Consider the following 24,033-nt stretch of genomic DNA (forward strand, 5'->3'; position numbering starts at 1 on the left):
ACTCCTGCATTGTCCTTCCTGTGTGCTTAGGGTCGTTGTCCTGTTGGAATGTGAACCTTTGACTCAGTCTGAGGTCCCGAGCGCTCTGGAGCAGGTTTTCATCAAGGATCTCTCTGTACTTTGCTCTGTTCATCTTTCCCTCTATCCTGACTAGACTCCCAGTCCCTGCCACAGCATGATGCTGCCACCACCAGGCTTCACCATAGGAATGGCATTGGCCAGGTGATGAGCTGTGCCTGGTTTCCTCCAGACGTGACGCTTGGCATTCAGGCCAAAGAGTTCAATCTTGGTTTCATCAGACCAGAGAATCTTGTTTCTCATGGTCTGAGTTCTTTAGGTGCAAACTCCAAGCGGGCTGTCATGTGCCTTTTACTGAGGAGTGGCTTAACTCTGGCCACTCTACCATAAAGGCCTGATTGGTGGAGTGCTGCAGAGATGTTTGTCCTTCTGGAAGGTTCTCCCATCTCCACAAAGGAACTCTGGGGCTCTGTCAGACTGACCATCGAGTTCTTGGTCACCTCCCTGACTGAGGTCCTTCTCAGTTTGGCTGTGCAGCAAGATCTAGGAAGAGTCTTGGTGGTTCAAAACTTCTTCCATTTAAGAATGATGGAGGGCACTGTGTTCTTGGGGACCTTCAATGCTGCAGAAATGTTTTAGTACCCTTCTTTCCCAGATCTGGGCACAATCCTGTCTCGGAGCTCTATGGACAAGTCCTTCGACCTCATAGCTTGGTTTTTGCTCTGACATGCACTGTAAACTGTCAGACCTTCTATAGACAGGTGTGTGCCTTTCCAAATAATGTCCAATCAATTGAATATACCACAATTTACCTCCAAGTTGTTGAAACAGCTCAAGGATGATCAATGGTAACAGGAGGCACCTAAACTCAATTTCGAGTCTCATAGCAAAGGGTCTGAATACTTACGTAAATAAAGTATGTCTGTTTTTTTATTTTTAATACATTTGCAAAAGTTCTAAAAACCTGTTTTCACTTTGTCGTTATGGGGTATTGTCTGTAAATTGATGAGGGAAAACGTTTATTTGATCGATTTTAGAATAAGGCTGTAACGTAACAAGGGGTCTGAATACCTTCCGAATGCACTGTAGGTATGTTTTATGCTACTATCAGAGGACAAGCCTGGAATGAGGAATGCTGTACATGGGTCATTTCACCAATTTGGTGGCTTTTGAGAAGAGCTCTCTTTGTAAATAAAACAACTTTTGATTTCACCTAATTTTAACATTCTGTCTTAAAGAGCACATGTTCAACTTCATAAAAAACATGTTTTCCAATCTCAAGAGGTTAAATTAAAAAATGACTATTGTAAGTGCCTATTAAGTGCCAAATAAAGTAACACGGTTGACCGTAACAGGGTTGACCCTAACAGGGTTGACGACTTCTTAAATCAGCCATCAATTCCCTTGTGACAGGGGGAATGGAAGCTTGTGGTGTGCAGAAGGGAGTCGCAATTGAATGCAAGCTTCACAAAAAAATGAAATTGTTAAAACATGTTTTGACTGTCTTTTTATGGGTAACAGGGTTGACATGTTATGCTAGACACGCTCAGTTTTCCACCATCAAAACACCAGAAAAGACTCATACTCCGACCCTCTCGTGCTCCAATTTGCATGCTGGGAGCACGGTAGCATGCATTTTGAGAAACAGACATCCGTCTTTGCAATGTCCACTGCTCCTGCTACAGAGTCATCACAGGCTATCCCACATGGCCAGAATCAACAGCTAAAACAGGAGTGCACTGTACATACTACACCAGGGCTTGGTCCATAGACTAACAAAGCAGTCTTGGTACTCCTTCACCACACACAACACCCAAACAGACTGGCTTCCTTCCACGCTATGGAGGAGTAAGCAAGGCAATGAGAATTACATTGAAGCAAATTCTACTGGGGTGTTAAGATGTCATTTTTTATATGGGGGAGATGGAGCATTTGGATATTGCTCACCGATTGGTCTACAACATTCTCACAGAAATAGTGAAATCAGATCATTTTCGCCGTTGACTGACAAACTGTAGATTAGGCCTATTTCTGGCATGTACTCAAAGCATGCGCGGACCAACTGGCAAGTGTCTTCACTGACATTTTCAACCTCTCCCTGAGTCTGCAATACCTACACTACCGTTCAAATGTTTGGGGTCATTTAGAAACGTCCTTGTTTTTGAAAGAAAAGCAATTTTTTTTTGTCCATTTAAAATAACATCAAAGTGATCAGAAATACAGTGTAGACATTGTTAATGTTGTAAATGACTATTGTAGCTGGAAATGGAAGATGTTTTAGTGGAATACCTACCTAGGCGTACAGAGGCCCATTATCAGCCACCATCACTCCTGTGTTCCAATGGCACGTTGTGTTAGCTAACCCAAGTTTATCATTTTAAAAGGCTAATTGATCATTAGAAAACCCTTTTGCAATTTTGTTAGTACAGCTGAAAACTGTTGTTCTGATTAAAGAAGCAATACAACTGGCCTTCTTTAGACTAGTTGAGTATCTGGAACATCAGCATTTGTTGGTTCGATTACAGGCTCAAAATGGCCAGAAACAAAGCACTTTCTTCTGAAACTCAACAGTCTATTCTTGTTCTGAGAACTGAAGGCTATTCCATGCGAGAAATTGTCAAGAAACTGAAGATCTCATTCAACGCTACTCCCTTCACAGAACAGCGCAAACTGGCCCTAACCAGAATAGAAAGAGGAGTGGGAGGCCCGGTGCACAACTGAGCAAGAGGACAAGTACATTAAAGTGTCTAGTTTGAGAAACTGACTCCTCACAAGTCCTCAACTGGCAGCTTCATTAAATAGTACCCGCAAAACACCAGTTTCAACGTCAACAGTGAAGAGGCGACTCCGGGGTGCTGGCCTTCTAGGCAGAGTTCCTCTGTCCAGTGTCTGTGTTCTTTCGCCCATCGTAATCTTTTATTTTTAACTCTGTCTAGAAGGTCAGTATCTCGGAAGTCTCCTCTTCATTGTTGACGTTGAGACTGGTTAAATCGACTACAATCAGTGTAGATGAAGGGGAGGAGACAGGTTAAAAAATGATTTTTAAGCCTTGAGACAATTGAGACATGGATTTGTGTGACATGCTGAATGGCCAAGACAAAAGATTTAAGTACCTTTGAACAGGGTATGGTAGTAGGTTCCAAGCGCACCAGTTTGTGTCAAGAACTGCAACACTGCTGGGTTTTCCACGCCTAACAGTTTCCCGTGTGTTTCGAGAATGGTCCACCACCCAAAGCACATCCAGCCAACTTGACACAACTGTGGAAAGCATTGGAGTCAACATGGGCCAGCATCCCTGTGGAACGCTATCAACACCTTGTAGTCCAAGCCCCGACGAATTAAGGCTGTTCTGAGGGCAAATGTTCTTGATGTTTTTTACACTCAGTGCATATGCACATGCCCACCCATGTACATGCTCACTGACATGAAACCTTGCCTTTCTGACAATCGTTAGCTTACAATTATACTTATACCACCAGGATATTTATAATGTAGTGTGCAATATAGAAATGGCATACATAAGCAAAATTGCATTTGAATGAATCTATGATTGCTGAGAAGAAGATCAACATAGCTACTGCATGCGACCTCAGGATAATTAGACAGACAGACTAGACTGTATGTTGCCGTCGCTCCGTGTCTCTCCCACAGAACAATTCTAAGCACCTTAAACCCTGCTTAACAATTTAAAAAAAGACACACACACGATCACGCATGCAGACGCACAGACAGACAGACAGACACACACACGGGTAAGAATTACACCCTTTCAGCAATGATACAACTGTAAGACTCACGGCGGTAAATTGCTCGATGTACAGTTGTACCACCATGACCTTGGGTCAGTGTGAACTAGTAAAGCTACAGTTTCCTTAGCCAGAGATAGATGTGTTCTGACTTCCTCTGTACAGCAGAAGCTCTCTCCCTGAAAAGCATCATGCAGTGTTCCCCTCTCTATGTCCTAAACGTCCCGCTGGTTCCTACTTGTTCCCAGTCTCTTATTAGTGCATGTCCTCTGGTGGGCACGGAAGGGAGGAGATTATCATTTCAAATGGGGTCAGCTTTGAAGAATTGTGGGGGCCCCCTCCACGAGCACACACACGCACACATGCATATGCACGCAGACACAAGCTTGAATGAATGAATGAACACACACACACACACACACACACACACACACACACACACACACATCAAATAGCGTAAACCCCCTTTCACTCAAGCCCCTACGGGGCCCTGCCGCCCCCCTGCCGCCACACTGCCGCCCCATGAGTCCAATACTTCACCAGAATAGTGAAAGGACAAATTCAAATCTATATCAGCCTTTCTGTAATTAATTGACTGCCTGGATTATGCCAGGCAGTCAATTATGGATTATGGATTATGCCAGGCAGTCAATTAATTACAGAAAGGCTGATATAGCATTCGACAAACCACCTGCTTTGACATGATGACAAACCACCTGCTTTGACATGATGACAATCCACCTGCTTTGACATGATATTTCACATAGTCAAATAAAATAATTTGATGAAGTCAAACCAAATCTTACTGGTGGAGACCTTGAAAGGAACCAGAATGTAGACAGGGAGAGACAGGCATATCGTAGCAGTAGTAGTTATCTGGGGTAGGCAGGATGGTGGAGGTTTTACCTTCAAAAAAGGCTGATGTAGCCCTGGAGCCATGTGCAATACCCTACGTTGGTAAGTACCTTTACTGCCAAATGGTAAGCACCCACACAACCAGGGTTGTGTTCATCCAGGCTGCATCACCTCTGGCCGTGATTGGGAGTCCCATAGGGCGGCGCACAATTGGCCCAGCGTTGTCTGGGTTTGGCCCGGGGTAGGCCATCATTGTAAAAAAGAGTTTGTTCTTAACTGACTTGCCTAGTTAAATAAAGGTTCAATTTAAATTCATTAGGCACCAAATGTCAGAAAACAGACTGAAATAGGGAGAGGGACTCCCTAGAGTTGTCCAATAAGAAACGCTCATCTTTCAAATCAGCAAAGCAATTTAAAACATTTTTAATTGTGTGTCCTAATGAACATGACCCAGGGCTCAACAGAGGATTGTGGACACTGGACAGCATAGTAGTACAGCATCTGCTTCAACTTATTTATTGTTAACTTGCCAAATCAGCAACATTGTTGAATGACATTTTTTCCACTTTAGCAGACACTCTTATCCAGAGTAACTTACGGGAGCAATTAGTGTTAAGTGCCTTGCTCAAGGGCACATCGACTGATTTTTCACCTAGTCGGCTCGGGGATTCAAACCATCGACCTTTCGATTACTGGCCCAACGCTCTTGACTGCTAGGCTACCTGCCGCCCAGGCTTATACATTAGGAAGGAACTGAATAGATTTCTGTTAGAAATGACCACGGAAAAGTAACTTGGCTAATTTGGGGGACAGTTCCACCACCTACAAATTTGATCTAAATGTAACCCTTTCCCACAACCACCATTGTTTGACAATGGTGGGCTAGTTGGCACTGCCTTTACAGGGCACAGGAAGAGAATTTCCATTCATGCCCATCTGAACCAAGGCACCCAGGGTGTGGTTTTGGGCACCTATAGGGTGGGGTTGACCATGGCAGACAGACCTCCCACTCTGTTCCTGGCTACCCAGGGAATAGGACCACCCATTATAAATAGCCTGTATCCCACATTATGCCGACGCCACAAATGTTAACCTACTTGCAAATCTGCCACATGAACTGCATGATTATTTTCTGACATGAAGTATGGGGTTGAAAACTGAGAGATCCCTGAAAGCAATGTTAAGTCATTACAAGTACAAGTGCAGATGTTTGCAATTTGCCTAATGATTTCAAGATAACGTCGGTTATTTACTTTAATACAAATGTGACAGTTTTGTGAAAGGATGCACCCACAAGCAGGGGCGTCATGAACCCATTATTTTAGAGGGGGAACGAAGTATGTGAGGATGGATGGGGGTGGTTTAAGAATTTTTTCCAACACCTGAAACAGCTTTTTCCTGCTGCCTAGAGCCATAATCATTATGCCTAGTTCTATGTAAAAAAAAATATATATATATATATTTTTCTGTATAGGTTATCTAAGCATACCTCTTGAGCGGCAGAACGACAGATTTGTACCCTGTCAGCTTGGGGATTTGAACTTGCAACCTTTTGGTTACTAGTCCAACGCTCTAGCCACTAGGTTACCCTTAGCTAATGCTAAGCTATTTGCTGGCTATGTGTGGCACCATATTTGTTGACATTATACAATGCATTCTGGTTGTCATGTAAGCGTCTGTCAAACCAAAGACGTTATAACAAGAGACAGTTTATTCGACTGACTTATGGTGTTTTCACAACAACTGGGAACTCTGAAAAAGACTAGGTCAAACTATGACGTCAGTGATCTAAAGGTAGGAAAGTCAGAGCTCTAGAAAGAGGTCTGAGTTCCCGAGTTGGAATTCCGAGCTGGATGACGAAAAAAAATAAAAAATCCCATTCGGAGCTTGTTTTTTCCCCCGAGTTCCCAGTTGTCTTGAACGCACTGAAGTCGGAGATTTCCAAGTTCCCAGTTGTTTTGAACACGGCATCAGATTGTAACGTTGGTACCTGGGGCGGCAGGTTGGGCCAGTAACCGAAAGGTTGCTGGACCGAATCCCCGAGCTGACAAGGTGAAAATCTGTCATTCTGCCCCTGAGCAAGGCAGTTAAACCACTGTTCCCGGGCGCTGTGGATGTCGATTAAGGCAGTCCCCCGCACCTCTCAGATTCAGAGGGGTTGGGTTAAATGCGGAAGACACATTTCAGTTGAAGGCATTCAGTTGTACAACAGCGCAACCTGTTCTTTAGGCTGGTTTATGGATTGAGTTTAGCTGTGGATGTGTTCCGTGTGATGATTGGATGATGAAGTTCATATTTATCTTTTACAAAAAAAGGTGAGATTGAGGAATAAAGTTGTGAAGACCTTTATTTCCCATCAGTGTGAAACATTGGTTAGATGCTTTTCAGACAACAATGCTGTTTGTTGCATCATACTTTCTGTTGCTATTGCTCCAATCACATATTTGTGATCATACGCTGTAGAGATCACTCAACAATGATCACAAATACGTGACTCTACGCATTAAAGGGTTAACTAAAAAAGGATATTATGTTGTGATCTTGCAATAGCCCTCTTTGGCTTTAAATATAATGTAGTCATAAGTATAAAGCTTGTATGGATTTCAACCCCAACAACACATGTTCATGTCATCATTACCAAACAACAGCATAACAGTTCAAAAAAAGACTGACTACCACCACCGATTTCTGTATGCTAGCTATGCTAAACAGCTTCTACAAACAGGAGTTAGCATTAGCAGTCTCTTCTAACCCTGAAAAGAGACAACTTCTACATATATTGCAACAAAAACAGCCAAATATATCCAAATAGGACTTAATTAAACATATTGTGGGCCTGTTAAATTACATAAATCATAACGGATTTGACAAATATCCACTTTGTTAGATACGATTTGTTGAATGTGCGCCAATCTGGTCAATACAACGTCTGTTTTCCACTGATTCCTTTTGGTCAGGGAGACATTGGAATGGCAGGTGAGGCCTAATCCTGATTTGACTTATGCAGGAAAATAAAAGTAAGGCATGTGTTATACCAGCAATTATGTAATATAATTATTGTCAACCTAAAATATGGTCATATTATAAATAGTTTATATCAGTTTTATACCAATTTCCTGTATAAATAGCCTCTAAAATATAGGTAAACAGAATGTCTTAAATTGTGTTTTCTTGTAAAGCAGTGTGCTATTATATGATACAATATTAGTACTGGTTGCATTTAGAACTTGTCTAAGTCCTATCAACTGATTTCAGCCAGTGTATGGCGGAGGATTGACTGCATTGTTTGAATGGAATGTTGGCATACAGTTAATTTGACAAATTAATGATTTAATCATTCCTCTAAAACTGTCTGGCTAGCTAACAAACATACAGTGCAGATAAATTCTTAAAATTCATAATTTTACGTTTGACCAACTTCCTGACCAAAATGGCTGCCCTTCATCCCATCATAATTAGGTGCATGTCCATTCTAGTATTCTAATTCCTAATTCTATTGGCACAACCATAAACTGTCAACTCTATCTGGCTGACAGATTAAGACAGAAAATGAATTTTTGCTCAAATATGTTACATTTAATTAGGTTTTACAATCATAAAGCAACTGAGGAGAAAACAAAATTGCTACTGTGTATAACAATTGAATGAAGATGTTAGATTAGACTCCGTAAAACATTAACTCCATCCGATTTGTGTCTAAAATCAACTCTGTCAGAGTGCTGAACGTTCTAATTGAATGGTTATGTTTTTATTGGGGATCTTCAAAACAATAATTTTGTATATTTGAAATATATTTCTGTTTTGAGTAACACCCTTATTTACACAATTTAAAATACAGAACGTCTTTCAAGAACCCCTGAATTATAGCCCTAATATGTAAATTACGCTTACGCGTGTGGACCACAAGAGGTCAATTACCATGTAATAAATGCCGATAACGTTCTAATCATGAATGTTACACTGATCAATTATTATTGGTTTGATTACTGATTTTTCCTCATTTTCGGGTGCGTTGAGAATACATAGCCTACTGGAAGCCCATCAATGTAACGTTAATCTCAGAACAGTGTATATTGCAGATCCATTTTTTTAATCAACGTCTTCTCCATTCTGTAATTTCAGGAATATAATATGACCTGTTCTGTAGCCTACTGTATTGTTATTTTTGAAATAGTATGCACGAATTGTGGACGCCGTAGAAATGTGTGTGTCAGTTATTAATGGTTAGCCAGCTAAAGAAATGATTGAACTAACGTTACAACACAACCCGCAAAAAACGCGTGGCTCCAAGCATGTATGGGAGGCAGGGATGGGATAGAGATAACGGTAGCAAGCTATGTTGTTTGTGAGAATACAGACATAACGGTCCTGCCAGCCTACTACATGAAAAGACATGGGCTATGAACCGGTTTACCAGATATACATGTCTTTCACATTGAGATAGCTAACGTTAATTCGCCAAATGCTTACCTAAATTTTTAAGAGGGTCGATAGTCTTTGATTCGGACGTCCCGGCTCCATTCTTCACGGGCTTCTTGCCGTTGCCTAGCATGATCAAAGACGCTGCCGCTTTGAGCTCTCCCTCTTTCTGGTTATCCCTAGCTAGCTAACGTTAGTTAGTTAGCTAGCTATATACGCCTATTGTTTAACGAGTTCAGCTTTTCAAGGCCACCGAAAGATTATAGACAGTTTACTGTTTTTGATTATAGACTGCATCAAGTTCTTGCTAGAACATGTAGGCTAGTTCGTAACTGAGCTAGCTAGCTTTCTCCAAGACTGCAGCGCCTCATGATTTTATTCCTTTGGAGCAAAAGCGAGACTGAACAGCCAGCCCATCTTTGATTATGTCATGCCACGGATTGGAGGCAAACTGGGGTGTAATCATTAGTCTAAACCGTTGCAACGTCTTGCAACGCCAAACGAGGGTTTCTATTGGAAACATTCAGGTATGTCCCTCCCCGTTTCGTTCCGTTTGCTTCCGTTTAAGAAACGTTTTGCAACAGATATGGCGTAATGAATAGGCACCTGAACAAGCGCACGAGAACGTTAACTGATTATTATATCCTGAGATCAGATGCTAACTATGCCAATGCACCTTGAATTCACATTTATTAAAATAAACGACAAAGAAAACACAATATTTAACAGTAATATTTCTCTGTAATAAGGAAACTATTGAAATTATAGGCTCTGTTGCCGTTGTGCTTGAATACCTCCTGGAAAAATATGTTTTTTAGTACGCATGGGTTAGATTGTCACAGTCAGAAAATCTTGAAGAACTGTGTCAAAACATTAACCTTTTTACTTTGGCTTTTCAAACCACACCCTGTGACATGCACAGTGGAGGGCTTGTTCATATACTGAACAAAAATATAAACGCAAAATGTAACAATTTCAATGATTTTACTGAGTTACAGTTTATATAAAGAAACCAGTCAATTGATATAAATTCATTAGGCCCTAATCAATGGTTTTCACATGACTGGGCAGGGGCGTAGCCATGGGTGGTCCTGGGAGCGCATGGGCTCACATACTGGGAAGCCAGGCCCAGCCAATCAGAATGAGTTTTTCCCAACAAAAGGGCTTTATTACAGACAGAAATACTCCTCAATTTCATTAAATTATCTGGCAACAGCTCTGGTGGACATTCCTGCAGGCATCATGCCAATTGCATGCTCCCTCAAAACTTGTTACATCTGTGTTATTGTGTGAAAACTGCACATTTTTGAGTGGCCTTTTATTGTCCCCAACACAAGGTGTGCATGTGTAATGATCATGTTGTTTAATCACCTTCTTGATATGCCACACCTGTCAGGTGGATGGGTTACCTTGGCAGCAGGTAGCCCAGTGGTTAGAGCGTTGGACTTGTAACCGAAAGGTTGCAAGATAGAATGCCTGAGCTGACAAGGTAAGAATCTGTCGCTCTGCCCTTGAACAAGGCAGTTAACCCACTGTTCCTAGGCCGTCATTGAAAATAAGATTTTGTTCTTAACTGACTTGCCTAGTTAAATAAAGTTTTTTTTTTTAAAGAGAGAATGTTCACTATTTTTTTTATTTATTTAACTAGGCAAGTCAGTTAAGAACAAATTCTTATTTTCAATGACGGCCTAGGAACAGTGGGTTAACTGCCTGTTCAGGGGGAGAACGACAGATTTGTACCTTGTCAGCTCAGGGGTTTGAACTTGCAACCTTTGGTTACTAGTCCAACGCTCTAACCACTAGACTACCCTGCCGCCCTGACAGGGATGAGCAATACATTTTAGAGAAATAAGCCTTTTGTGAGTATGGAACATTTCTGGGATGTTTTGTTTCAGCTCATCAAACATGGGACCAACACTTTACATGTTGCGTTTATAGTATTGTTCAGTATAGGTTAGAATGGATAGACGTAATCCTGGAAAAACATTGCCCCCTAGCCCTGGCTAGATAGAAATTGCAGTTGTAGACACATTAATTAATTATTTTTTTTAGAGCATGTGATTTTTTGGCAATAGAGGCACTCGTTTGTGCCACTGACCTATACGTGCTTATATATATATATATATATATATAGGGCTACCTTCATTTACAGTTTTCTGGCAAATACATGTATATGACAATAGCCCTTCTAAATACTGTAAAATAATAATAGCTTGCTAAAATTGACAAAAAAAATGGTGCTGCAACGTATTATTGTATTTGCTTATATAGTGTGCACTGTGCATGAAAATTATTAACACTGAACCAATCAAGAAATGTATTTATTATTTTACACCGACAGGCACATCGCGCAAATCATTTTGGAGAGGGCGTGGCCACATGTTGTCATGTGACCCAACACGGAAGACCACTCTGCAACTGTACGAAGTAAGGATATTGAAGGTCTCGACAAACAACTTTATTAATTCGTTTAACTCAAATAATACACTTATCATCTGCAACATTAGCTTTGCATATCTGTAATTTGGGCGTTTTGAATGTTCTTGAAAACCTGCCATCTCATATCTATCAACAACGTTTTTACAAGCGTGTTCGATGCTGCTGTGATTTGAGCAGAGATTCGGAGGCACAAACTAGAAAAGGCAAGTGGACTAACCGGTCGGTACTCAATCTTGTTGGCGACTCAATACTTATCAATGTGGTTTGTTATTGTGTTTGAACCCAGCAGCAGGCTTGCTAACTTACCATATCAGTCGTTATGTCATCGAATTATGTGCCTTTCCAGCTCGTTTCAGTCCTATTGATTCGTCGTTGTTTGAGTTGAGTTGGCGAAGGACATCGTAGCAGTCCCTTGTCGCTGCCCCGGTTGGATGCCACAGGACTGTGCCCTCATAGAGAGACGGCAGTTTGCAATGCCAGTTCCCGTTATGGCAGAGTCGGTGGACCACCAGAAACGCTTCCAGGCCGCTGTCGACGTCATTCAAAACCTTCCCAAAAGTGGTGGGAGACTATTATACAGGGACATAACCTATATCTATTTAATACCTGTGATATCATATAGCAGAATTGGCAGTGTATAGGCATATAATTAGTTGTTGTGTTTTGTAAACAAAGCTCAATTGAGTGCTTAGCTGAAAGCTCATTAGGCCCAACCAGTGATTTTATTGATCAGCTACTGCTACTTTTTTACACAAGGCTTACCTCCATGTAGGTCAACCAAAGTGTAATAGACACTGTATAACAACTGAGTAACTCTTGCAGGTGCCTACCGGCCCCCCTATGAAGTGATGCTGCGGTTCTACTGCCTGTACAAGCAGGCGGTGTGTGGCCCCTGCACAGTGTCTCGACCAGGCTTCTGGGACCCAGTAGGTCGCTATAAATGGTGAGTGTGTGTCTGCACAAGTGGATATGAGAGGCTGTATATGTGTGTCTGTGTGGGTGAATGTACATATTTAGTAGGTGACAATGTAGGAGTGTAATCTGATCCAAGATCTGTGGTTAGGGACAACTTCTACCTTGAGCCAAACTAGTTGAGCCAGGTAAGAGTGTTTCAGTTGGCAGGCGCCTCCACGCCAGGTGTGGTTTTGGCTCATTAACGTTTGAACTGGCACGGCAACTGCTGACACCTGTCACAATCCCTTACTATTCACTGTTACTTCTCAAGTGCACGTGTGCTGCTGTTGTACAGCATGGAGTTATTCCCCCTCTAACGGTGATTGTTCCTTACCAAACTAACACCTCACTCGTAGTCCATTGGGTGGTGCTCTTTTTCAAATGATATACTAACGGTGGTACGAAGATGATGCAGAGAGATGTTCGCTAGAGAATACTGTTTTGGTGTCGTTTTGTGTCCATAGGGATGCCTGGAGCCGATTAGGGGAGATGAGCAGTCAGAGTGCCATGGCGGCGTACGTGGATGAGATGAAGAAAGTGGCACAGGAGGTACAGCTGAGAAGTCCTACTCCTTCATGCACATCCAAATAAACATATGTGCTTCTCTACCTTTTTTTTATACCAGGAACAGCTAACATTAAAGCTAGCACTCTAGAACTGTCTAAATCAGTGCCGGCTAACCGTCAGAGGGACTGGTCAGCAACATACCAGGGGCCAGTGTTGGTCCGTGGGCCATCATATTGTATGTGTTTAGACTGAAGGTAGACCGCGTTTTGACGTTGCCACGAGCATCACCCCAGATATTGAGATGATCAATGCAAGACTGTGACCTCACATGGTCGCACAGAGTCTCTGCGCATGTGCGCTTCACGCTGCTACAACGTAGTAGCTACGGGACCAAAACTGCAAAGAAGTTTAACCCCGCGCTTCAACACTCTTAAGTTGTTGCAGAAATCGACACGAAATTGCTGTTTACCGCGTGCATCGCAGAGTCTACTTTTGAATATAAACATGCACACCACAACCACCATGTATCTTCTTTTGGGGAGGGGAATAAAAGCCTTGGGGCCCGTAATCACAAAACATCTCAAAGTATGATTGTTGATCTCTAGGATCATGTTGCCTCTCTCCCCCCCTCCCCCTGTCAATGTAATCATATTCATTATGATCTATCGAAAAGAGAACATGTATTGTAGTTGAGCAGTCCTGCCTGATCTGAGATATGAATACTGACCCTGTTTAAGTTAACCAATTCCTCCTGCATACTGTACATCATATAACAATGAATTGTTATCTTATAGCATATACAGGCATTTACATAAAGAGCCCCAACTGAGAGAAAAAATGTCTCCTGTGTAGGTGATTGACACAATGCCCATCAATGAGAAGACTGCATCACTGTTCCACCACTTTGAGCCCCTTTACGTGGTCATCCACGACATGCCCCGGCCACCAGACAAGCTGCTGCATCTGAGAGAAGGTCAGTGGACTACTGGACTTTAGACCACGATCTGAATTGTTGGTGTTGAAAGAAAACATTCCCTGCATGTTATCTGAGCCTCAGTCATATAAGGTCACAATATGCTCAAATGGACTTTGAATTACTGTGTGTGCGTGTGCTTGCGTAGACTTTAAGGGCATTGACAAGGCAGCCAGTTCAATGGAGGTTGAACAAGAGAGGGAGACCCAAGACGAACGTGTCCCAGATAAGGACCCTGCACTAGATGAAGAGCCTGCCCTGGAGCAGGTGCCTGTCCCAGGAGAAGAACCCGTCAAAGAGGAGGTACCTACTCTGGGAGAGGTGGCCCTCGCAGAGAAGGGGCCTGTCCCAGAAGAGGTGCCCAGTCAGACACAACAACAACCAGTCACCTTCACCAGTGAACCTCAGGGTAAGAGTCATGCTCACCTCTCTCTGTTTCAAGAAACTAAATCCTGCCAGGCTGGAGGGTAGCTACAGTATGTGCACACCCAGGCAAGAAAATACTGTCACTCCATAGAACCCATACCAGATGGATGGATGGATAGGCAAATGGATATTTACCCACTTGTAGCTAACTTGATGCATTTTCTATTCAACACAACTGACTTTCTCCTAACCATACTGTTGATACTGTTGGTTATTACTGCATTGTCGGAACTAGAAGCACAAGCATTTCGCTACACTCGCATTAACATCTGCTAACCATGTGTATGTGACAAATCAAATTTGATTTGATTTGTCTCACAATGGTTACACAGGGCCAAATGTACAAGGCTTCCTCTTTCCAGAGCCTGTTCCTGAGCTTGGTCTGTCTGAGGCCATGGGGTCGTCTGAGGTGTTGATGTTGACCAGCGACTCAGAGAGTGAGATCTTTGTTGACTCTGTGGATTCTGTGGAAAAGCTGGACAATATCAAGGTACCGTAGGGCCTGAAATAATGGGACTTTACAAGAATGCGAGTTCAATCTAAGTTGTTGTTCTCTGGGTCCTTTATAAGTGGATCCAAATAAAGGACCGTATTCTGTATGTGTGTGTTTGTTTGTTTGTTTATACACAGGTTGTCCCCAAGTCAAACGGCCTCCATAACGGCCATGCTTACTCAGAGCCCTCCTCAGTCCAAGCCAATCACACAGAGACGGTCTGCCAGGCAACGCAGGTGGGGGCAGGGCAAGGTGGAGAGGGGGCGGGGGATGGAGGGGGACCGCCCATGAGGAGGAGTCGGGATGCAGGAAGAGACGGGATGAGGGACCACGGATGGAGAGAACGTGAGTTAAAGGCTCTTTCTCTAATTTTCCTAAAATATCTGTCCTCTCCTTGCCTTTTCCCCTTCATTGCACTGATCTAAAAAAGAGTGGAACAGGTGAAAGCCAGCTTAATAGTGAGTCCACCATATTATTTTCATTTTTCAAGTATTTTTCAATCTGTGCAGATAAAGGGGAGGTGAGATACACAATTCTATGTAATTGTGTTAGAGCCAGAGAGAGTGTGTGAATGAACTTGTGTGTCTTTGCAAGTATTCCTGTTGTGTGTGACGTGCATGTGGCATATATGCCAATTACACATATGCACTATCCCTAGGTGGTGTTCCCCAGGGCAGCCCCAGGCGGGCGGGGAGAGAGGCCCTGGGGGCAGGGGGAGGGGCTGGCCGAGGGGGAGGAGACGGCTCAGAGGGAGGGGCTGAGAGGCTGCAGGACATCCAGGTGCAGCAGCAGATCCTGCTGGCCCTACGGAGGCTCAGGGAGGACATGCAGAGCGTCATGGAGAGACTGGAGGCAGTGGAGAGACTAGCCGCAGCACAGGTAGGTATGATTTGATGTATCCATAGAGTTGTATAGAGAGCATGGAGATGAAACATTTTAGTAATTTAGCAGACACTTTTATCCAGAGTGATTTACAGTTGGTGCATTCATCTTAAAGAGGAATTGAAACACCCCTAAATTACCAATTTCTTGCTATTATTATTCATAGTAAGGCATAAAGATTCATGAATGAAAGACGTTTTAACTAGAGGTTTAGTACAATGTACTTCTTAATGGACCTAAACTGGCTAATGATTTATATTTATTTTTTCTTGGTCCTGTGCATTTCTAAAATCAAACAAAAACACGTGTGAGCATCCTCAAAAATGTTCTTATTATTTTAGAAGCAATAGTGAATTGTGCAAGGCTGCCAATATATTAGAGTGCAACTATAGCCTAGCTTTTCCTGGAACTTCACAAGAGTAGAGGATGAGCTAAAAGTCAAGTGGAGGTGTGTAAATGCGCAGGACAATAGTGAAGACTAGAGATCATGTACCTATACTGAACAAAAATATAAACACAACAATTTCAAAGAGTTACAGTTCCTATAAGGAAATCAGTCAATTCATTAGACCCTAATCTATGGATTTCACATGAATGGCAATGCAGATATGTATCTGTTGGTTACAGATATCTTTAAAAAAAAAACGCGACATCTCCTTTGCATAGAGTTGATCAGGCTGTTAATTGTGGCATGTGGAATGTTGTCCTACTACTTTTCAATGGCTGTGCGAAGTTACTGGATATTGGCGGGAACTGGAACACGCTGTCATACACGTTGATCCAGAGCATTCCAAACATGCTCAATGGGTGACGTCTGCTGAGTATGAAGGGGCCATGGAAGAACAGATATTTTCAGCTTCCAGGAACTGTGTACAGATCCTTGCGACATGGGGCCATGTATTATCATGCTGAAACATGAGGTGATGGCGGGGGATGAATGGCGCAACAATGGGCCTCAGGATCTGGTCACGGTATTTTTGTGCGTAAAAAATGCCATAGATAAAATGCAATTGTGTTCATTGTCCATAGCTTATGCCTGCCCATACCATAACCCCACCGCCACCACGGGGCTCTCTATTCACAATGTTGACAACAGCAAACTGCTCGCCCACACGACGCCATACACGTGGTCTGCGGTTGTGAGGCCAGTTGAAAGTACTGCCAAATTCTCTAAAACCACATTGGAGGCAGCTTATTGTAGAGAAATCGAAATGTTATTCTCTGGCAACAGCTCTCGTGGACATTCCTGCAGTCACAGCATGACTATTGCACAATTCCTCAAAATTTAAGGCATCTGTGACATTGTATTGTCTGACAAAACTGCACATTTTAGAGTAGCCTTTTATTGTCCCCAACACAAGATACTACTGTGTAATGATATTGCTGTTTAATCACCTTCTTGATATGACACACCTGTCAGATTGCTGGATTATCTTGGCAAAAGAGAAATGCTTAGTGTAGTTAGAAGCTCATTCTTAACCTTCATTTCTTGGCTAAATAGTATTATTGCAATATTATTATTATTGCGTGTAATTTCTATGTTCCAAATGGTTGTCAATTTCATCTTCACACTATATCGCACTAGCTGTTCTACTCTCACTTTCATACTATTCCCCCTTCAAACTCTCCCCAGCAATTTATTTGATATTATTCCTTTGCATTATCATATATATATATATATATATATATATATATATATATATATATATATATATATATATATATATATATATATATATATATATATACACTGCTCAAAAAAATAAAGGGAACACTAAAATAACACATCCTAGATCTGAATGAATTAAATATTCTTATTAAATACTTTTTTCTTTACATAGTTGAATGTGCTGCAAACAAAATCACACAAATTATCAATGGAAATCAAGTTTATCAACCCATGGAGGTCTGGATTTGGAGTCACACACAAAATTAAAGTGGAAAACCACACTACAGGCTGATCCAACTTTGATGTAATGTCCTTAAAACAAGTCAAAATGAGTCTCAGTAGTGTGTGTGGCCTCCACGTGTCTGTATGACCTCCCTACAACGCCTGGGCATGCTCCTGATGAGGTGACGGATGGTCTCCTGAGGTATCTCCTCCCAGACCTGGACTAAAGCATCTGCCAACTCCTGGACAGTCTGTGGTGCAACAGTCTGTGGTGGATGGAGCGAGACATGATGTCCCAGATGTGCTCAATTGGATTCAGGTCTGGGGAACGGGCGGGCCAGTCATAGCATCAATGCCTTCCTCTTGCAGGAACTGCTGACACACTCCAGCCACATGAGGTCTAGCATTGTCTTGCATTAGGAGGAACCCAGGGCCAACCGCACCAGCATATGGTCTCACAGGGGGTCTGAGGATCTCATCTCGGTACCTAATGGCAGTCAGGCTACCTCTGGTGAGCACATGGAGGGCTGTGCGGCCCCCCAAAGAAATGCCACCCAACACCATGGCTGACCCACCGCCAAACCGGTCATACTGGAGGATGTTGCAGGCAGCAGAATGTTCTCCACGGCGTCTCCAGACTCTGTCACGTCTGTCACATGTGCTCAGTGTGAACCTGCTTTCATCTGTGAAGAGCACAGGGTGCCAGTGGCGAATTTACCAATCTTGTTCTCTGGCAAATGCCAAACGTCCTGCACGGTGTTTGGCTGTAAGCACAACCCCCACCTGTGGACGTCGGGCCCTCATACCACCCTCATGGAGTCTGTTTCTGACCTTTTGAGCAGACACATGCACATTTGTGGCCTGCTGGAGATCGTTTTGCAGGGCTCTGGCAGTGCTCCTCCTGCTCCTCCTTGCACAAAGGTGGAGGTAGCGGTCCTGCTGCTGGGTTGTTGCCCTCCTACGGCCTCCTCCACGTCTCCTGATGTACTGGCCTGTCTCCTGGTAGCGCCTCCATGCTCTGGACACTACACTGACAGACACAGCAAACCTTCTTGCCACAGCTCGCATTGATGTTCCATCCTGGATGAGCTGCACTACCTGAGCCACTTGTGTGGGTTGTAGACTCTGTCTCATGCTACCACTAGAGTGAAAGCACCGCCAGCATTCAAAAGTGACCAAAACATCAGCCAGGAAGCATAGGAACTGAGAAGTGGTCTGTGTTCACCACATGCAGAACCACTCCTTTATTGGGGGTGTCTTTCTAATTGCCTATAATTTCCACCTGTTGTCTATTCCATTTGCACAACAGCATGTGAAATTTATTGTCAATTAGTGTTTCTTCCTAAGTGGACAGTTTGATTTCACAGAAGTGTGATTGACTTGGAGTTACATTGTGTTGTTTAAGTGTTCCCTTTATTTTTTTGAGCAGTGTATATTATTATTATTTTTTAAATTTTATTCATTTATTTATTTCTGATATTTTGCTAGTTCTTTTTAAAACAGAATACAGGCTAGCTGGACCTACTGCAGCGAATTTGTCATTTGAGATGACGGGGACACAGCCCTTACCCCCGAGGTGCCTTATTGCTATTATAACTGGTTACCAATGCAGCTACCCACAGGCCTGGCCTGTATAGTCAAACTTTTGCATCGGCTATGGGTCTAGGCTACTGTTTACAATTTACAAGGTGCAGATAGGCACATTTGCAGGCCAGTCGTATGGCATATTTTGTCAGGATGTATTAGCGTTAGTCATCGGAAATATGGGTTTCTCCTGATATACTGAGAATGCGCTGCCTGTTTTGGATCATCATTCTCCCATGTTGTCCTATAATTAATGTGGCCATCAGTATGCTTGAAGAGATGGAGACCTGAACACTGTTGAAAAATAGGAATAAATCCAAAACTGAGGCTTAAATGCAAAAATAGAGCTGTTTTATTGGGGGCAATATGCTCACAGGCCCAGTTATTCAGGTAAAGCTTACCGCGTGCGCTGCCACCCTCCATCCACAGGCAAGATGATAGTAACTAGTTACTTCACCAACTGTAGCTACTGTACTTTGACATTTTCTTTCTTATACATTCTAGACCTTGGTCAAATACATACTGTATGTTGAATACCTTCATATATTTAAAGGTATTGGAGTATATTTGTGTATTCACCAATGTATCCCATCATCAGGCCCAGAATTCAGACTGGAGACCATGTCTTCAGTGTGCTGCCTCAGCCGCCCAATCAGAGGTAAGAGTGTGGGGTTATCCGAAAATTCAATGTGCATCTTTTTATCTCTGTCTTACTAGCTTTTGGCAATATGCTCATTGTGGTTCGTACAGCTACAGTAGCGTGGTCACAAACTCTGCTACTGTAAAGGGTGTGCAGGGTTTTTCCCCCAGGCCCAGCACTGTTTGTAACTTATTTTGTACATAATATTGCTGCTACCATTTCTTATGACCAAAAAGACATTCTGGAAATCAGAACAGTGATTACTCACTTGAACTGTACGAAGAATTTCTCTTTAATGAGTCGGACAAGAGGGATTTACTCCAGACACCTGAACAGACCCTCATCCCCGTCATTCGCAGGAGAACGAGACGGAAAAGATATCGCGCAAGGAGATCAGATCCGCCGACGAGTGGCTAATCTGCCGTCGCCATCGATACTATTGGCCAACGTACAATCACTGGATAATAAATTGGACAAACTAAAAGCACGTATATCCTACCAACAGGACATTATAAACTGCAATATCTTATGTTTCATTGAGTCGTGGCTGAACGACGACATGAATAACATATAGCTGGCGGGTTATACACTGTATAGGCAGGATAGAACAGCAGCCTCTGGTTAGACAAGGGGAGGCGGTCTCTGTATATTTTTAAACAACAGCTGGTGCACGATATATAAGGAAGTCTCGAGGTTTTGCTCGCCTGAGGTAGAGTACCTCATGATAAGCTGTAGACCATACTATCTACAGTTTATCTGTATTTTTTGTAACTGTCAACATACCACCACAGACCGATGCTAGCACTAAGGCCGCACCCATTGAGCTGTATACCGACATAGGCAAACAGGAAAACGCTCATCCAAAGGCAGCGCTCCTAGTGGCCAGTGACTTTAAAGCAGGGAAACTTAAACCCGTTTGACCAAATTTCTACCAGCATGTTAAATGTGCAACCAGAGGGAAAAAACTCTCGACCACCTTACTCCACACACAGAGGCACTTTCAAACCTCTCCCTCGCCCTCCATTTGGCAAATCTGACCATAATTCTATCCTGTTTCCTGCTTACAAGCAAAAATTAAAGCACCAGTCTAAAAAAAAGTGGTCAGATGAAGCAGATGCTATGCTACAGGACTGTTTTGCTAGCACAGACTAGAATATGTTCCGGGATTCTTCCGATGGCTTCATCAATAAGTGCATCGATGACGTCGTCCCCACAGTGACTGTACCTACATACTAGGGATGCACAATATATCGGTGAGCATATCGGAATCGGACGATACTAGCTAATAATGTCGGTATCGGCCCGATGTCTAGTTTAACACTGATTTGCAAACCAATGTCAAAGCTGACGTGCATACCTATATAACGTGAGTACAGCACTACACAGAATAAAGACAGAAAAATACTAAGCACACATTTCCAACAACTGAACAAGTTCAAGTCGATTAGTCATTTGAAAGAGTAAGAACATTTCAGGAAGACAACTCAAAGGCGAAATCCATTAACGCCAAGATAATGGAATTCATTGCCCCTGACAATCAACCGTCCTCTGTCGTGGATGATGTTGGCTTTCACCGACTGGTTGAGCCCCGGTACACACTATTTTTAAGATGTTACCCTACTGGAGTTACACAGTATTGTTGAAACACACATCTTTGAGCTATGTGCATCGCAGCTATTAGCTTCACGACTGACATTTGGACGAGTGATGTCAGCCCCATGCTGATGTCAGCCCCATGCAGAGCATGCTGAGTCTGACAGCACAGTGGGTCGACGAGGATTTCGTACTGAGGAAAGCCGTATTGCAAGCTTAAGAATGTGCTGGTTCTCATACCGCTGCTGCCATTTAATGGCATTTGAGAACATGTTTGAAACTTGGAAACATGAACACACTCCTAGCACCATTCAAACAACTGACTCGAGAAATAAGCTAATCAACTGCATCTGCAGCAAGACATACCCCCTTGAAACACCTTCTCAACAAAACTGCTGACACAGACTGTGGGGTTAACTTACAAAAGTACTCAAAGCTGTGAACAAGTAATTTGGTGGTATTCTCTCTGAGCCTCTTCACTGTCTCACCACCATGCTCGATGCTAGGTACAAGGACCGCTACTTCGATGCAGACAAACTGAGTTTACGTAAAATGTTACATACACAGCTGGACAAGGTGGAAACGGACACAGTGACAGTGCGCACCGGGGAAGACAAACAGAGCTGAAACTGGTTGAGAATTAAATGAATGAACAACGAAACAGCACAGCAAGTAAGTGAAAGAAATAGGTTTGGGGACATATGTAAATGGCAACAAAATAATGTTTTGGTCTGTGTGGTGTGTGTGTGTGTGTGTAACCTTAATTTAACTAAGCAAGTCAGTTAAGAACAAATTCTTATTTACAATGACGGCCAAACCCGGATGAGCGCACTATTTAACTGTATCAGAATGCTTAAAAGGTTAACCGAAAGTTATCGGTATTGTTTTTTTTGGCAAGGAAAATATTGGATATTGGTATCGGCCAAAAATGTCATATCGGTGCATCCCTAGTACACACCCCAACCAGAAGCCATGGATTACAGGCAACATCCACACTGAGCTAAAGGGCAGGGCTACCACTTTCAAGGAGCGGGACTCTAACCCGGAAGCTTGTAAGAAATCTCACTATGCCCTCCAACAAACCATCAACCGCGTCAATACAGGACTATGATCGAATCATAATACACCGGCTCTGAAGCTCGTCGGATGTGGCAGGGCTTCCAAACTATTGCAGACTACAAAGTGACACGAGCCTACCAGATGACCTAAATTACTTCTATGCTCGCTTTGAGACTAGGTCACTGAACATGCATGAGAGCATCAGCTGTTCCGGACGACTGTGTGATCCACGCTCTCCGCAGCCGATGTATCTTAACTGCATTGTTGGTTTAGGGCTTGTACGTAAACATTTCATTCTAAGGTCTATCTATACCTGTTGTATTCGGGCGCATGTGACAAATACAATTTGATTTGAACACACTTGGTTCAACTAACCAAGACAGATTGGGCATGTTAATACTTGGTTGGAACAAAAGCCGACACATCCTCTACATCAGTTATGAATTCATTCCTATTAGAATATTGTACGTTTTAAGGTTTGTCACCCTAAATGTCCCATATGTTCTTCTCAGGAGGAGAGTTGGTGGCCGTTCCCTGAAGTATCAGGACGGACGATGCTGCTTCTGCTGCTGTGGCCCCTGGTGGCTCAGGGCATAGTCTTTCTACTGCGGAAGGGCCAAAAGAAGGCCCGTATCTCTACTTGAAGCCAACGGACCACAAAGCAGTCCCATATCCCCCCCCTTAGGAATCCATTGGAGGAAGAAGTATTTCTTTTTTATTTCAATAGGACTCTATGGGACAACGGAGGTCGTTAGCAGATCTGTTTTTGGTGTCTTGCAAACTGCTATGGTCATTGGTGTGACAATGACCATAGGAGACAGCACAAACATATATGGGACAATGGAGGTTGTGTATTTCCACATGAATCCACTGGAAGAAGTTGTTGGCAGTCCTATAGGACATTATTGGAGGAGAAAGTCTCTCACTCTCTTCAGTACTGTTATGTACATTGCTCAAGTATTGGGAGAAACATGAACATGTTTAAATGAAAAATGTATCACATGCTGTGCTGTTCTTTTAACCTTCAGGTTGAAGGACCTGGTCCCGTATTCACAAAGAGTACTGACATAAGATCAGTTTGCCTTTTAGATTATAGTGGAAGGAGGTCATCATAATGATTTGAGATCAGACGCTGCTATTCTTGAGACGCTTTTTGAATACGGGACCCTGATCCACTTGTGTTCCTTGTCCCCTCAATAACACTAATAAATCATGATTTAATTTATAGCTATTTCATCTTAAATCACAGAATTGTTTTCTAATAAATAATTGGGATGAATAAGCACTTTTCCCAGATTATATTTGATCCAATGATTTCAGTGGGACACAGAATTGGAAATGAGTGCACTGGCAATTGCTCCAGAATACACACAAGAGATAGACAATGTTCAGTTGATATGTAAGGAGAAATTATTCTACTTAGTCACCAATGGTTGAAAGAAGATAATTTTTCAAGCTATTGTTATATGAACAGCCTTGGTTGTGTGAATGATTTCAAATAAATATGGTCGGAAAATGTGAATTTTTACAGTTGTGAGGATATATAGAAGAAGC

The 24,033-nt window shown here is 42.7% G+C and overlaps 2 protein-coding genes across 4 annotated transcripts in view; one reads left to right on the forward strand and one right to left on the reverse strand.

Annotated features, from left to right (window-relative positions):
• plcd3b (phospholipase C, delta 3b) overlaps positions 1-9,478 on the reverse strand; it is a 54,211-nt gene extending 44,733 nt beyond the window's left edge. The window contains exon 1 of the mRNA XM_024387055.2: positions 9,090-9,478. Within this exon, the coding sequence (XP_024242823.1) occupies positions 9,090-9,171 (82 nt within the window). The 5' untranslated portion in view covers positions 9,172-9,478. The remainder of the gene's footprint in view (positions 1-9,089) is intronic.
• A 1,935-nt stretch (positions 9,479-11,413) lies between these two features.
• On the forward strand, positions 11,414-24,001 carry acbd4 (acyl-CoA binding domain containing 4). 3 transcript variants are annotated; one of them, XM_024387053.2, is made up of 11 exons: positions 11,414-11,696; positions 11,824-12,038; positions 12,300-12,420; positions 12,896-12,980; positions 13,791-13,911; positions 14,060-14,320; positions 14,670-14,827; positions 14,968-15,175; positions 15,489-15,709; positions 19,786-19,845; positions 22,992-24,001. In XM_024387053.2, the coding sequence occupies exons 2-11, from the start codon at positions 11,909-11,911 to the stop codon at positions 23,121-23,123; spliced, it is 1,497 nt and encodes a 498-aa protein (XP_024242821.1). In that variant the 5' UTR covers positions 11,414-11,696; positions 11,824-11,908; the 3' UTR covers positions 23,124-24,001. The 3 variants fall into 3 exon arrangements, with proteins under 3 accessions (XP_024242821.1, XP_042161167.1, XP_042161168.1); XM_042305233.1 differs by having other exon boundaries at positions 11,414-11,680; XM_042305234.1 differs by having other exon boundaries at positions 11,414-11,680; positions 14,700-14,827.
• Positions 24,002-24,033: the final 32 nt, after the last annotated feature.

Source organism: Oncorhynchus tshawytscha, linkage group LG24, assembly GCF_018296145.1.
Source record: "Oncorhynchus tshawytscha isolate Ot180627B linkage group LG24, Otsh_v2.0, whole genome shotgun sequence".
NCBI classification, from domain to species: domain Eukaryota; kingdom Metazoa; phylum Chordata; class Actinopteri; order Salmoniformes; family Salmonidae; genus Oncorhynchus; species Oncorhynchus tshawytscha.

Bases quoted from the DNA above. Each gene is read 5' to 3' on its own strand.
- acbd4 (XM_024387053.2), top strand. From the start codon at position 11,909: ATGCCACAGGACTGTGCCCTCATAGAGAGACGGCAGTTTGCAATGCCA. The intron at 12,039-12,299 runs GTGGGAGACTAT...TAACTCTTGCAG, and splicing joins TCAAAACCTTCCCAAAAGTG to GTGCCTACCGGCCCCCCTAT. The intron at 12,421-12,895 runs GTGAGTGTGTGT...TTGTGTCCATAG, and splicing joins CCAGTAGGTCGCTATAAATG to GGATGCCTGGAGCCGATTAG.